General features: G+C 41.3%; 1 protein-coding gene across 1 annotated transcript; it reads left to right on the forward strand.

The window, feature by feature from the left end:
* The first annotated feature begins 105 nt into the window (after nucleotides 1–105).
* Nucleotides 106–14967, forward strand: glra2 (glycine receptor, alpha 2). The gene is made up of 9 exons (XM_058392005.1): nucleotides 106–696; nucleotides 1058–1182; nucleotides 4348–4415; nucleotides 6758–6981; nucleotides 8072–8154; nucleotides 8967–9104; nucleotides 9605–9819; nucleotides 10836–10985; nucleotides 11899–14967. Exons 1-9 carry the CDS (start codon nucleotides 629–631, stop codon nucleotides 12154–12156), a joined length of 1329 nt encoding a protein of 442 aa, XP_058247988.1. The 5' UTR covers nucleotides 106–628; the 3' UTR covers nucleotides 12157–14967.
* The last annotated feature ends 1773 nt before the right edge of the window (nucleotides 14968–16740 follow it).

Consider the following 16740-nt stretch of genomic DNA (forward strand, 5'->3'; position numbering starts at 1 on the left):
AACCTTCAAGAACACGTACATAACGAAAGTTTATTAATTCAGTCATTTGATAAACTTCTCTTTTGTCTGATTGATTGATTGATTGATTGACAAATGCATGTATTTATTATTATTTTTAATTGAATACAGTGCATAGAATTTATTAATTTACTTAACAAACTTTTGCTTTGTCTCGAATGTTGATTTATTTATTTATTTGAATTTCATTTCCAGCTTATTTATTATAAAGAAGGTAATATATTTGAGTCACCAATCACACTTCATGAATCAGCTCACGTTTGATTTTGTTTTTCGGTGCCAGTGCGCATGCTCGAAACGCGAAGCTCTCCAAGGTACTAAAATTGCCGCGCGTCTCTCTCTCTCTCTCTCTCTCTCTCTCTCTCACTCAGTCCGTTAATCTGTGGAGCTCGCGCATTACCGGAGCTCGCACTTCTTGTCGCTTCCTCTCGGATATTATTTCTTTTATCGTTACATTTCTTTCATGTTGTACATTTATTGACATTGATATATATTTTTTCGTTTTTATTTTATTTTTTCCCCTTTTTTTGCGGATGTTGCTTGAAGCCGAACCCGCCGAGCTCCGTGTGGGAGTGCGTGAACGGGTCGCGAGACCGCAACACCGAGCGGAATGACGCGCGCCTTGCTCCAAGTGCTCACGGCTCTGCTGGCGTGCGCGCTGGAAATACATCAGCTCAGGTGTGTGTGTGTTTCTGAACACATGTGTCTCTGTACATAAGCCTCTGTCTTTAGGAGAAGTGCGCTGTGCGCTGTTTAATTCTCCAGCATCAGTAATCAGGCAGTAGACAGACACTTGTGTGTACAAGAAGTGCAGCTCCAGTGTGTAGAAAAGATGTTAGTATTAAACTAAACACAGCCCGTGGTGAAGGATGAAATATGGAATATTTGTCCTGCATGTCGATGGTCTTCTTGACACGAATCGCTTTAGAGAGGAATAAATAGATGGTTCCGCCCCTGACAAACTGGCTGAATTCATCACTGAAAGAAAGAGTGGAAGATTTTTAAAAATATTTTGCTAATAATTGTGTTATTGCTCCAGGGTAATAGCAGCAAAGGAGAATGACAGGCGTGGACCTTCGCTGACTATGTCGCCATCTGATTTCCTGGACAAACTGATGGGGAGGACATCAGGCTACGACGCAAGGATAAGACCAAACTTCAAAGGTACACCGGCTTCCTTCTGCCATTTAACATTTCTCTGTACTCTCAGAAATGACACTATAAGGAAAAGCACAGTTTGGTAGATTTGCTTCAAGCTTAATTCATCTCCAGATACACTTTAGTGAAAAAGTATGTGACCATCACACCCAGTTTTGCTTGGGTCTTCCTCAGACTATTATCACACAGTTTAAACCACACAGTTGTACAGAGCTGGAATATTATAATTTACCTTCTCTGGAACCTGAACCCTGTTCCAGCATGACAATGCTCCTGTGCACAAAGCAGCTCCATGAAGACATGGAGTGTAGGTGAAGTTTGGAGTGAAGAACTGGAGTGTCCTGCACAGAGCCCTGACTCTGACTGAACACGTTTGGGATGAACTGGACCTGGAGTCTCCTCAACATCCCAACATCAGAGTCTGATCTCAGTAACACTCTTGTAGCTGAATGATCATTAATCCCCACAGCCCCAATCCAACATCTAGTGGAAAAGAAGAGTGGAGCTGATTATAACAGCTAATGAAATAAATCCAGAAAGATACATTCAACCAAGCATACGGGGTGTGATGGTCAGGGTTGCACAAACTTTTGGTACCATCACATTATCACCTTGGTTAAGTTGTGGGTGATGCATCCATTAGATCAAAGCTGGAAAAGGGATATGTTAGGATCAAACCAGCTACACAAGACAATCAGGGGCCTTGTGTTTGGGACAAAAATACTTTTTTGTGTTTATCTTCACAACACTCTTCAAATGTATCCCTCCCTTTTGATAATACCTTTTGGTGGTGTACAAGTCTTGGAGAGAGGGATTAAAGCACAAGGTAGACAACCAGTTTTGCGAGCACACACACACACACACACACACACACACACAGGGAAAGAGAGGGCGTCCCACTGGTTGGGAGGCAACCTTAATTTCTAAAATGGGGAACGTTGTTCATGTACCAGTAGGGAGGCGTTGTGTTAAGTGTAAAATAATTAGACCATTCACACAATGCTATAGCGGTTATAGTTATATATATATATATATATATATATATATATATATATATATATATATATATATATATATATATATATATATATAATGCATGATCAGAGATGAGTTCTCTATAGCATGTATATATATATATATATATATATATATATATATATATATATATATATATATATATACATGCTATAGAGAACTCATCTCTGATCATGCATTATAGTCATATGATAGTGAAGATAGTGAAGGCTCAAAGTCATCTGCTATCACAGAGTAGTGTTTTTCTGCTCAAACACACCCACATCAACTCAAATCAAGAGCTGGTCATTAGCTGATGAGTTAAGAAAGCTTTGTTCAGGGAGCTCATGCACCTTATTAACCTTATTATCTCAATTTCACTCAAACTCACTAAATCCAGGTCCTGGGTCTCCTGAATCATTTTACTGAAGTCCTTATCTTTTGAAATATTGTTCTTATGGACCATTAACCAGTTCCAATCTTAACCACTTAACCAGTCTAATCCAAGTTAAATAACTTGTCTAATCCATCTGAATCCCATCTAATGAATCAATCCCAAGTGAACTCTTAGCACAATCCTACTTCTACCAGTCTCAATCACACTGGCATTAACTGATCCTGATCCTATTCCCCTTTCATTACCCATGCCTTATCCTGTTGCCATGTTCAATAACAATGATCCATACCGAACCATATCCATCAAATTCCCTTCTTCTTCTGCTTTAACCAACACTGATCCTATTTCTATCTTTAGTAACCATTTCCAATCATCTCATTACCTTCATTACCCAACTCTGATCACATTTCCACCACAGTTAATCAATCCATATTCTATTCCCACCTTCATTAACAAATACAGATCCTACACCTTCCGTCATTAATCAAGATCCAATCCCAAACCTATTCCCACCTTCATTAACCAGTTCTAATCCTATTTCCATCTTCATTAAGCAATCTCTGTCCAATGCTCCCCTTCGTTACCGATCCTTACCCTATTTTCACCTTCAGTAACCAATCCTGGTTCTATTCCGGATCCTATTCCCACTTTCATTAACCAGTCCCGCTCATGTTGCCACATGCATTAGTAATGATTGTGTTTCCAATCTCCGTCCAATTCCGACTCAAACCAATCTCCTTCCATACTAACCACTTCTATTTCATTGCCACTAATCAACCCCATCCCCCTGTCAGTGTGCTGCATCTCGATCTCGGCACAGCATCGCTAAACGCAACCTAGGTTTAAACGCATATTAAGCAGTATTTCCTGTGCTATGCTCCTGCGCTCATGTTGCCTGCGTGCTGTTTAAACTCTCAGGCACATATTTACTAGAACAGAGTTGGTATGTAATATTAATAAAAAACCAGTGCAGGAAAGCAGAGCTCACAAGTTCTCCTCATACTCTGAGTCTCTTGTGTGAAATGGAGGAAAAACAATCCGGAAACATATAGAAACAGAAGCCTGGACAAGAAGAATTTACAGTTTTGATAACAAAATGACATCCATCTGTATCGATGGATGGAGTATCTCTCACCTTCCACAATTCCCTTTGCTCAATATCAGTTAAGCAGGAGACTTTTCACTGATCCATCTTTTTGGATTACTGGATTTTCCCAACTCAGGTCACAGTGTGAAAGATCAAGCACGTAAGAAAACAATCGTTTATTGGAGCTTTAAAGGGTGTAACGAACACAACCATGTCTTAAAGGGATGTGTTATAGCCCCACACACACACACACACAGACACACTCCATTTATGCAACTGTGTCCATCACTAGCATTCACATGTCTACACGTTACAGTACATCAGCTGCTCAACAACCCTCACTGACCGTCACTCTGGAGATCCACTAGATATTTATCTGTAGCATGTGTCATGAGCACCAGACTGGTAACTTGTTTGAGGCTGGGTTGTTAATAATGATGTCCTGCAACAACACGATCTAAAGTCACGAGCCACTGCTCAATATTCCATCAACTGCTCATGTGTTTCTACAAGCCACATTACACACCAACTGGCTTTTCAGAATTCAGACCAGTTCTCAGCTGTGAGATTAGAATTCCTCTTAGTCACTTATGAGACAAGACTAAACACTTGACTGTACTTGGGACTAGTTCCAGTTTTGGTTTTGGACTAATTTCCCTTCTGCTTGCTGCAGGTCCTCCAGTTAATGTCACCTGCAACATTTTCATCAACAGCTTCGGCTCTGTCACAGAGACCACCATGGTAAGTTTGTGTCTTCTTCCTAAGCGAGATGCAGTGTGTGGTTTATTGCCCCTACCTGCAGGTGGCCTTGTGTTAGAGTTAGGTTTTTTCAACAGGTTTAAAAACAGTTCAATATCTGAGTTCACCGTGCTGAGGTAGAATTTACTATTAAACCCTCACATCAGTCACCATTTAGCTCATGAATATTTTTATTCCTGTGTACAATGGAGCCACGCATCTGCTTACACCCGTGAATGTGTACAGGTCTGTTAGCAGGTCGGTTAGCGAGTTGGTTCTGTGTATTGATGCTCTCACATTGCTAAAGGCTTAGGGTGATATTGGATCGCTGCACCACATGCACATTTGTTCAATTATTTTCTGTTAATAATTCACACGGCGGCCGGCGGCTAATTACTCGCTTTCATTTCCAGCAGCCCCCCTGGGGCCCTGTGTTTTAAGGACTGGGATTAAAACAGATTGATCGGCGTAGCCCCTGAAGATAGGCTGAATGCTTCGGGGGTAAACGTTACCGAGTGTCTCTTTGCTCTTCAGAAAGAAACTTGTTATCTGTTCGAAACAAATCCATCCCCAGTGAGTCCTCTGACAAAATGAGGCTGATATCCAATCATAATTGTGTTTACAGACATCTTTTCTGGGTTGAAAAGACGGCCAATAAACCGAGCTTCAACCCAAGAATGGGGAACATAGGAGAATTTCAGCAAAATGCCTGCAGGACTAAATACTAACAGCCTTTTTTTTGCCAGGATTAATTATAATCCCCAACTTAATATGGAAATTAATTTGGATTACTGAAAGTGTAGCAAATTTTTTTTTATAAACGGCTTTTAAAATCTGAACTGGTAATTAGCAGTTACAGTAAAAGACTCAGCGACACTGTATGCTAACGCCATAACACATTCTGTAACGTTAATGCTATTTGTACTAATACATTTTTCTGGTTATAAAAGAGCCTAAATGATGTGTGACATACGAGATGGCATTCCTCCATAAACAAAGATAATCATGCTGCAGCTACGCTGAATAACGAATGGCTTTGTGCTGCTTGTGGCAAAGGAACAAAACGCTAAATAAGATACATGAACCACACAGACATGCTTGTATGCCTCAATTCATCAACTCACCGGGACACTAAAACCTAGACAAGAAAGTGAACCGTATCACACCTCCAGGAAACTGTGTGCATAATCAAACATTTTTATAAAAATAAAAATTATCCAAAAAACAGCACAATCATATGTTTTGTGTCACTGAATTAACACAATAACCAGTGTGGAAAAAAACTGGAAATCAGCTCTGTTTGTTTGTTTGTTTGTTTGTTTGTTTGTTTAGCTGATTTCCATTAAAAAAAAAAAAAAGTTTAATCTGAAGCGTATTTGAGAAATTGTTGACTACTGTTGGGTTTCTGAATTATAATGTGTGGAAATTTCATAAATAATAAATAAATGATTTTCCCCACTTCATATTCAGGCTGGATTTTTAGCTATGAATACTACACACATGTATACATCTTTAACTAGATTCTGATTTGCATAAATAAAAATAAAAGTTTGAAAAAGTTCCAGTTCAATTAAACATTAAAAAATGGAACAGTTACCTTATTCACCTGTGTAGTGTCTTGATGGCTTGGTGGCTCAAGACTCCAAACCTCAAACCCATCTCCACATCAGCCATGAACTCCAGTGCTGGTACCTTTAATGATGACAGCGAGGTGAAAAATAGTGAAGAACTTATTCATAAAACAACAAAGAAAAAACAGATGGTGTTTGAACACGAGAAAGATTTGCGTCAGATCTAAAGAGGAAGTTAAGATCAGAAAACATTGCAGCATTCTGGAGACCTGTGACCAGGAGACAGCCGTGGACAGAGCCACTTGGAGACTATCACACTGCCACAGAACTGCGGTTGCATCTGTCAGCTTGTGACAGCAAGGAATTAGTGTCTATAATGAACTCAGAAACTACACTGACCTAATAATTCCCCATGAGCCCTTGGTTGCTGTTGTAGAACGGACATTATTTACATTATTTACTGTCTAGTGTCACCCAAATAAGGATGAGGTTCCCTTCTGAGCCTGGTTCCTCTCAAGGTTTCTTCCTCATATCATCTAAGGGAGTTTTTCCATGCCATCACCTCAGGCTTGCTCATAAGGGATAAAATAAGGATGAAATAGAAATAGTTACTAAACTTTAAACTTTATAATTTTTTCCTATGTTTCTATACTTCTGTAAAGCTGCTTTGAGACAATGTCCATTGTTAAAAGTGCTATACAAATAAATTGAATTGAATCTTGGTCAGATATGATGGAGGTTATGCTCCTGACTGAATGGCTTGTCACACTCCAGGACTACAGAGTGAACATCTTCCTGCGTCAGAAGTGGAACGACCCGCGACTGTCCTACAGCGAGTATCCGGACTCCTCGCTGGATTTGGACCCGTCCATGTTGGATTCCATTTGGAAACCCGACTTGTTCTTCGCCAACGAGAAGGGCGCTAATTTCCACGACGTCACCACTGAGAACAAGCTGCTGAGGATCTTCAAGGATGGAACTGTTCTTTACAGCATCAGGTACGTTCATAAAAACAAAACAAAATGAATAAGGTTCAGTCCTGGATTCTGATTGGAACAGGAACTTAATTCCCAAACGTTCTGCAACATCAAATGTAACTAGAAATGGAAAAAAAGCAGCATCAAATGGTTCATTACACTTCATTAAAAAAGTTCTGTTCTAGAAAAATTAAACACCACCACCTCACGCTTTTTATTCGTTTATAGTTACATTCAGTGTTGTTCCTGTTGTCACTTTATACAGCAATGATCTGGCTTCTGATTTCGACTCATTACTCTGACAGGAAGAAATCCTGGGGGTTCATCCACAGCATGCTGTAAATCTCACTAATGGCATCATTATATTGATCAATAAGATATGATAATATGAGTGAATCTGAAGGACTGGACCAGACTACTGGCAGTTTTACTGCACAAATGATGACTGTCAATATTTTGAACTAAAGCAGGCTGATGTAGTTGCTTGCGTCGCTCTGCCGTACATTTCATTAGACTGTGTTCCCGTGGGAAAGGGGGGGGGGTCAGTGGGGGTGGAAAGTGTCCTGGCTCTAACACACTGAATATTACACAATAACTCATTTATACAGAACTGAGACATTTACAGCCGGCTGTTTAGTCATTAAGATAAACTTTGAACCCAAACGGCTGCGGGACGCATTCGGCTGCGGTGCTGCTGTCAGGTGAAGCGTGCGTGTGAAGTAATGCGTGTTGAAATGCGCTTCAGGGGACGAGATTCTCCATGAAGTGTTTTTGTCACAGAGCCACACAGGTGCCACCAAACACCGCCGGCTAGAACCTGAATAATTTACCGTCAAAACTCATCAGCAATGAGCACTGTGATATTTATAACAATTTACACCACACGGCTGCGGAGTTCTGAGCTCTGATTGGTCGTCAGGTGGTGATTAATTCTCCAGAACTGCAGCTCTGACTGTAGCGCAGCTAAACATCACAGCTTTATATAGCTCTATAGTGACAATGTACTAATGTACACACACCATTTATACTGCTTCACTGCTGTATACACACACACACACACGTCAGAGTCACTGCTGTACTGAGATCATCAGATAAAACATCTTGTTTCCAGGTTGACTTTAATTCTGTCCTGTCCAATGGATCTGAAAAATTTCCCAATGGATGTTCAGACATGCATCATGCAACTGGAGAGCTGTATGTACTTCATTTATTATTATCATCATCATTATTATTATTGTTAGTAGTAGTAGTAGTAGTAGTAGCAGCAGTAGTAGTAGTATTTTAATTATTATTAGTATTATTATTACCGTATTATTTTTATTATTATTCTTATATTTTATAGACTTAAAACCTTGTTTTTATCTTGTAATGTGATTTGAACATCTTGTGAACTCTTTATTTCAGGATGTTGTCATTCTTCTGCATTTTGTTATTTTAATGCAATAACTCAATAAATCTTATTTCTACTTAATTCTTTTGACTTTGATATGACTTTAAATCTTGTCATTTTGACTTAAAAAAAATATTCTACTTACTAGCTTGTTATTTCAACTCAATCTCATTAATTCAAGATATGTTTTCAATTATCTTGGCTTTTATTTACTAATTTGTTTTTAAAACTAATAACTAATATAACTGTTTTGAATTAAATCTTGTTGTTCTGACTTAATATCTCGTGAACTTTACTTACTAACTTATCATGTTACTGTGATGTAGTAAGTCCGGTCACTTAAACAGAAGACCTTTACGTCTTATTAGTCTTGATGGAGTGGGAGATCGGATCAGTGACGTACTCTAGAGCAGATCAGCAGTTTCTCTCTGGAACCTACATCCCTGCCACAGATCAGTCAGATGTTTGATGTAATCAGTAACTGAAGCTCTGTATCTGTATGGGTTTATACACTGTGATGTTGCCAGACGTTTAGCTGATGAACTACATGAATGAGTAGGTGCACAGGTGTTCCTAATAAAGTGGACAGCGAGTGTATTTGTGTCATTCTACACAGTTGGCTACACGATGAACGATCTGATCTTTGAGTGGTTGGAGCCGGGGCCGGTGCAAGTCGCCGAGGGTCTGACGCTGCCTCAGTTCATCATCAGGGAGGAAAAAGAGCTGGGCTACTGCACTAAACACTACAACACAGGTAACATCCCGCTGCTGCAGGCTAAAGCTAATAACCTGACACTGATGTGAAGGTTCAGCATATTCACAGCTCCGTCTCTCTCAGTACTGATGATCTCAGGTGTGTTTATACATTAACACTGGACCCAATTTCACCAAACACAACAAGATAAAGATAATGATAATCTTTACCAGATTTAACCCTCTGATAAAAAGGAAATAATCTTATTTAAAAAAAAAAAAATCTGTCAGTCACAAAGGCCAGGCCTTCCTTTCATGGGGACTGACAGACACAGACATAGGGCCACACCCTCTTCACTGGTGCTGACATACAGAGGCCACACCTCCTGTGTTGGGACAGACAGATCTAGAGACCACACCTCCGTCACACATACAGAAGAGGAGAGCTACGTTCACAACCCTAACAGTGTAAAGAATCATACAGTGAAGAACAATAGCATCTTGTGTTAAATCGAATTTGAGAATGTTTTGAAGTTTCAGGTTTTTACTCATGTTGTTTAGGGAAGTTCACCTGCATTGAAGTGAAGTTTCAGCTGGAGAGGCAGATGGGCTACTACCTGATCCAGATGTACATCCCCAGTCTGCTCATTGTCATCCTGTCCTGGGTGTCCTTCTGGATCAACATGGATGCCGCGCCGGCTCGAGTGGCCCTTGGCATCACCACTGTACTCACCATGACCACTCAGAGCTCGGGCTCCAGAGCCTCGCTGCCAAAGGTACGCTCAACACCCCAAACTAATCCAGTAAAGGAGTGAAGAGCTCCAGGCTTTCAGCCAGTGGATGATACAGAGAACCTCTGGGGACATCCTGTCTCACAGCACGCCACGTGCTGTCTCACTGCGCATCACGTCCTGTCTCACAGCACACCACGTATTGCCACAATGTGCATCACATCCTGTCTCACAGCGCACCACGTCCTGTCTCACTGCACACCTCACAAATCAGAAAGTGTGAAGTGTTTTCACAAAATTGCCAGAGCAATGCAAATGTTAGATGGGGAATGGGGTGGGCTTCCAGGGGTAGCTTGTTCTAGTGATTGAGATCCGTGAACACACAGAGCTCTCATGTTCTGACCGTACCGCTCATCCTGCACACGCTGTGGAGGTTACAGATTTAAGGGCAACACGGTGTTAATGATCCCCTGAACCTCGTTCTCTGAGGATCTCTCAGTCACAGCTGGAGCTGATGTTTATTAGTGGTTTGTGTGTTCAGGTGTGTGTTCAGGTGATGGTGTGTGTATTGAGCAGTCAGACAGTCAGTGAGCATGTAATTATCAGGATGTCTGCTTTAACTCGCTGTTAATGACTGAAATGTAAGGTGAAGCAGCAGAGCTGGAAATCAGCAGCTGTCAGTCAATACAGTGGAGTAATGTAACAACACCACAACCTGTCGTTATTACATCACTCTAATACACACACACACACTAATATACACACACACACAACATTCTCACTCATACACACACACACACGCAATACAGTCCATTTTCATTTCTTTTCTATTTCCCTCAAAAAAAGAGTCACTTCTATTTTTCATCTCCCTTTTTTCTTTTGTTTCATCATTCCTTCCCTCCTAGATTTTTTTATGGCTCCTTCTCTCCCACCTTCCTCAGTCAGAAGGAAATGAAATTTAATGAACACTGTGTTTGCTTTGATGGTGTGTGAAATACTGAAATATTTTATTATCATTCTAAATAAGTGTAATTTTGTATGTGTGTGTGTGTGTGGAGCAGGTGTCATATGTGAAGGCTATAGACATCTGGATGGCGGTGTGTTTGCTGTTTGTCTTTGCTGCCTTGTTGGAATATGCCGGGGTCAACTTTGTCTCAAGGCAACAGAAGGAGTTTCTCCGACTCAAACGCAGACAGAGACGAAATATTAAGGTACCAACTTCACATTCTAATCCAATCAATCTGACCGCTCCGTCCCACAACCAGCAGTCCGACTAAAGTGTGGAATTAGACGCTTGCTTAGTTAGACTGTAGCTCTAAAGAGATGAAAACGTAGTGTGTCATACATGAAGCCAGTGAACAGTGTACATGTTGGAAAACAATGTACAGAAGAACACACTCCACACCTGCTACATCAGCTTCAAGATGATGAGGTCACAATGAGGTCATCATCTGACCGAAGACAGGGACAGAACACCTTCATCTCACTGTCCTCATCCTGCTCATTCTAGTCTTTTCCTTCTAACAAAGCAGGGATTTTAAAAAATGCTGCTCGGATGCGGACTTTAAAATCTCTTAACCTGTAAAATCCATTAGAGTGAAGAACAGAGAGAGCGAGGTGAGAGTTATGGAGAAGACGTCCGTATAATAAAAGAAAGACCTTCAAGACTGTGATGGATTTGCATTTAGATGAAGGGAATTCTGCAGGTTACAGGTGTGAGATGATCCTAGGACCCAGGACACGGACACCGCGGCCACTTCCTGCAGATTAGCTTAGCGACAGTCTGTTCGGCACACAGTAACGCTCTCCTGATTAACGCTAGCCGCACGTTAGCCTCATGGGTGTGTTTATTCAGCTTCCTTAACAAGACAATTCAAAGACTGAACATTAATCACAAAGCTTTATTCACGTCTTTCTTTATTCCTTTTTCTTTCTTTCAAGACTTGCTTTGCTTTCTTCCTTATTCACATTCACAGTCGTCTTATCTTCATTTAAGAAAAGGTTAGATGCAGATTCGTCAGACTAAACTAGCTTCATGAATTAAAAGCAGCTGCCTGTTCCTTCACTCAGCATTAGGTTTTTGGTTCATGCAGTTTTTTCCCTTTTTTTTTTTTAAATATCCAGGAGGAGGAGCTAAGAGAAGGGCGTTTCCATTTCTCCGGCTATGGCATAGCTCCGTGCATGAAGGATGGCATGGCGGTGAAAAGTGACAGCGTCGTGCAGCAGACTTCGGTGGAGAACAATAAGAGGAAGTTTGTGGACCGAGCAAAGAGGATCGACACCATCTCAAGAGCAGCTTTCCCTTTGGCCTTTCTCATATTTAACATCTTCTACTGGATCACGTACAAAATAATCAGACACGAAAACACCGCCAAAGTGTAGCAGCTGATGGTTAGAGCTGGCATTGTAGCATCACGTTGTCCAGAAAAAACTGCAATCCGATTTCAATCAGGGATTAAAAGCATGGGCAGGGTTCGTGGACGGTTAGTGAACACTCTGTGTGCCAAATGCAGAAAATGAGCTCAGTGTAAGGAAAGGAACAGTGAGGAAAGTCAGCTTTAATTACAAGGGATTTTACATCTATATTGGGTGAACTGTACAGGAAATACAGCCATTTGTTTTTAGAAGATCAGAAGTAAAAAAAAGTCACATTGTCCGACTGAATGATGAAAACTAGCGCTTGAAAACTAGAGCTGTTTTGACATAATTTCTATCAAATACTACTGAATTACTCTCACTAGGGCTGGAATGAGCAGGCAACATCTCCGGTATGTCAGTCCCAGTGAAGGAGGCGTGGCCTTTGTGAGCATCAGTCTCAGAGTAGAAAACATGGCCTATGTTCTTCAGTGTCAGAAAAGGAGGTGTGGCCTATGTGAGTCCCAGTCAATCCCAGCGAAGGTGCGGCCTTTCTGTGTCAGTCCCAGAGCAGAAAGTGGGGCCTTTTCATTTGACAGTCCCAGTGAAGGAGGCGTGGCCTATGTGCTTCAGTCCCAGAGAAGAATGCAGGGTTTTTACATTTGACAGTCCCAGTGAAGAAGGTGTGGCTTATGTGCTTCAGTCCCAGTGAAGGAGGTGTGGCCTATGTGCTTCAGTCCCAGTACAGGAGGTGTGGCCTATGTGCTTCAGTCCCAGTACAGGAGGTGTCGCCTATGTGCTTCAGTCCCAGTTAAGGAGGTGTGGCCTATGTGCTTCAGTCCCAGTACAGGAGGTGTCGCCTATGTGCTTCAGTCCCAGTTAAGGAGGTGTGGCCTATGTACTTCAGTCTCAGTGAAGGGGGTATGGACTTTGTGTTTATCAGTCAGAGCAAAGGAGGTGTGGCTTCTGCCTGTCAATCCCAGTGAAGGAGGCATTGCCTTTGTGTCTGTCAGTCATAAAGAAGTAGGTGTGGCCTTGATACCTTTATACAATATATTGCACTGCAAAAATGACTGACACACACACAGAGTTCTCACTGCATATAATGAGTATAAGGTTTGAGTTCTTACTAGTGCTACTGTATTTAGTTTTTTCAGTCTCAGACTGGAGGATGGGTGAAAAACCCAGAAAATTCCCCATTTTCCCCTGAAACCCATAGTAGTTACAGTGAACTCTCTGTCTCTTATCCACACTCTCTGGCTGAATCCAGGCTGCTTATCAGTTTAAAATACTTTAGACACACTTCAAAATGTCGTCGTCCCCCCCGACTTCCTTCATCTGCTGTGGAGTACAAAAATATCTCCCACACTCCCAGTTAATGATCAATATCTCGTAGCTTTTAAAGAAAACCAGGGTCCTGATCTCCATTTACCCCCAGTAAAGGCATGAGTGATACCGCAGTCTAAAACAGGACACCAGACTCAGTGCTGTAGTGCTTAGAAGCAGCTGAATACACACGCTCTTCATGACTCATACACATCAGATGATGTGGGAAGGACATAGGAACCATTCTATATTAAGTTCCATTTATCTATTTGGCAGATGAGCTTATCGAACTTGCAGTACCACTGACGCACCAAGGCGAGGGGAAAGGAGTCTTTCCTCAAAGACTTCAAAGGATTTGAGATCACAGTCTTCTGGTTGCTCGCTTTCCTTCCATTTAGAGAAAAGCAGCGGGGGGGAAAAAAAGGATGAGGAAGACCTCCTTTCACATCAACCATCTGATGATTTGTTTTGCAAATTTGACCTAAAATGACCGGTGAGCCATAAGCAGTTTCCACTTCCACAGCCTCCTGAACCAAAAAAAAAATATGACAGAACTGAACAGGAACTACACAGTTCCTGAAGGAATTGCTGTTTCTACACTACAAGAACCGTAACCATTCTGTCACGGCAGGCGATGATGATAATTTTATCACATGGCAAAAGCTCAGCATGATCTAGGACAGGATTAGTTTTTCACGCAGTAAGGTGGGCTGATGTTATTGCTCAGTTATCTCTGGGATGATCTCTAGTACACGTTTGGAAAGATTACGCATATCTTACCTTTACAGGTCATTCTGTGAAGTTTGCATTGACGTTATCAAAGTTCAGGACAAGAAGGTTTTATTTATTTATTTTTTTTACCTGTGTCATCAGTAATTTTAACTCACCTCATTTTTATCTGCTTCCTATTCATTTATTCTGGATTATAAGCTTTATATTATGGGCTAATTTGTGGCACTGACACGTAAAATTACTTTTTTTTTCTTCTTTTTTTTTTTTTTAACACCTTTAACTTTTATCTTATTCCTGAACTAGTGATCCAAAGACACACCACTGGGCAAGAATTTTCTAAATGCTTTTGCTCCCCTTCAAATGGATAAAACTGTTCACCTAATATAGATGTGAAAACCCTTGAAATTTAGAGACAAATCAAAACTGTCCCAGTGCCTATGGGCAGCCACGTTACAGGCCAAATTTGAAGTGAAGACACTGCCGGAGTATTTGTATTAACCTCAAAAACATGTAAGTATTCTAATGGTTTTTATGAGATTTAATATAAAAGGGAGATTATTCAATTTTTTCTAAAATTGTGTTTGGACAAAAGTTTGTACAGAATTCAGTCACAGTTCCTACACGTTCACCAGGAGTGTGTGAAGCTTAAACCGTTAGGCCTTAGACATCACATGCTCATTTCTATTTCCTCACTTTCTGAGCATTTCTTCAACTGCTTATGTTAATGAATATGGATCGTGTTTGTACTTTAAACAATATTCAAATAAAGTAGTAAAAATGTTATCTTCAATGTGTTATTGCCCTATGCTCTACAACACAATCTCATTGTGCGATGATGAACAATTACCAGATTTATGAATATCCTAAATAATACAGGGTGACTCCGAATAACGCAGCAGATCCAAGTGCTGTATAGTTTTTAATGGCTTTACCAGAACTCCCTGCACTCACACCATGAGCGAGGGTGATGTTGAACTTGCAGATTAATGAGAAGATCCATGGTGCTACTCAGGTAGCTGCCACAGAGAACATGAAGCAGAACTCCACTCAGTAGTGCTCACCGCTCACAGAACACCATGTCACTGAAATGGATTTTCAACACCCAGTGGGCTAGTTATTGTTTAGACAGGGGAGCAACCCATGCCTTTACACACCACATGAACAGTTAGTGGACCAAACTGCTGCTGTGTTGTTTAAATAATACTCTAAGCTACATACTGAGCACAGAGGGGAATGTTCTGCATGTTGACACTGATGGAACACATCGAAGTGATTACCAAGTGATCAATTGCTTTCACAAACTTGAGTGACATGACCTTAGGACAGGAACCTAGCAGTCTGATATAAGGTTACTCCATAATCATCTGGACACCAGCATGGTCATTGCAAGCATATTACCCAGTCTACAATTCAACTGGCTTCTTGTGTAAGTCTCCTGCCCTTCTTTCAGAGGTTTTCAGTGATACCCATTTCAGATCAGCCTCCTGAATCTGCTACACAGAGGACTTAAAGGTCTCCAATATGAAGGGGAGGCCCCACACTGGGTTGCTGGTGGTAGTGTGGCAGGTAGAGGCCTTTTGCTCCCTTTGAAAATGCTGATATTGCCTTATCAGCACCCCACTGAGGTGCCACCTGCACCATAGTAATGGGCTGAAATGATTGGAATGAAAACCTGCACCACATGGCACTTTGCGGATAAGTTGGGACACCCCTGCACTAGGGCATTCTCCACACTAATGAGCGTAACAACAGGGAACTGGAATTCACTGGCCTCATTGAGGCCATGAGCAGAACACCAATCACGGTCTAGTGTGTCCTGACCTACACTGTGCCCCAAAACTGAATCAGTCCTGTGTTAGTTGATGGATGCCTGGCTGAACATTTCTGTCAGTGTGGGAGGCCACTGGGTGAAGCTGCCACTCTCCTGAACATACGCACTGTCCGGATAGTGCATCAATCTGACCGTGAAGATGAATGGCCATCAGTGAAGCTAGCTATGGATGAGAACACTTCAGGAGTTCCTGTGTGAGGTGGAAGGCTGTGGCAACAAACATGCCATCCACTTTAGTCGAGTACTGAGGGAGTTCAGACCTCAGGCTCTCACAAGGGTTTTGAAGTAGTGTATGGGCTGCTGTGCGTGGTTTCAGTTCCAAGATTACCCGTTTTAGCCGAATCATGCCTGCAGTCGATGTCTTTTCATTTTCAGAGAGACATATGAAGTGTATCTTGGGCTTTTTTTTCTGCATGTAGGCCAGAAATCCTAAGTGGCTGCAAATCGCTTACACGCATAGCGTGGTTCCACTGGGATCAATAAGCAATACACAAGAACTTTCTGGGTTGGTGAAAAGCCATGCCTGGTGGTATTAGGCAATGAGAGCAGAGAGCACTTTCTTGCTTATTGCCTTATACATGTGTAAAAAATAAACTTGTAAAATTGTGGGCCTACAGAAGAGCTACTGTAGCACAGATTGCTTAAAAAAAAAAAGTGAATGATGCCTGATCGAAAAGAGTCAGATCACACAGAGCATCACAGCTTGTTGCGGATGGAGCTTC

The sequence above is a fragment of the Hemibagrus wyckioides genome, linkage group LG06 (genome assembly GCF_019097595.1).
Source record: "Hemibagrus wyckioides isolate EC202008001 linkage group LG06, SWU_Hwy_1.0, whole genome shotgun sequence".
NCBI classification, from domain to species: Eukaryota; Metazoa; Chordata; class Actinopteri; order Siluriformes; family Bagridae; genus Hemibagrus; species Hemibagrus wyckioides.

Coding starts and splice junctions, on each gene's coding strand:
- glra2 (XM_058392005.1), top strand. CDS start 629: ATGACGCGCGCCTTGCTCCAAGTGCTCACGGCTCTGCTGGCGTGCGCG. Junction 9,105..9,604: donor CACTAAACACTACAACACAG/GTAACATCCCGC, acceptor CATGTTGTTTAG/GGAAGTTCACCTGCATTGAA. Junction 9,820..10,835: donor CCAGAGCCTCGCTGCCAAAG/GTACGCTCAACA, acceptor TGTGTGGAGCAG/GTGTCATATGTGAAGGCTAT.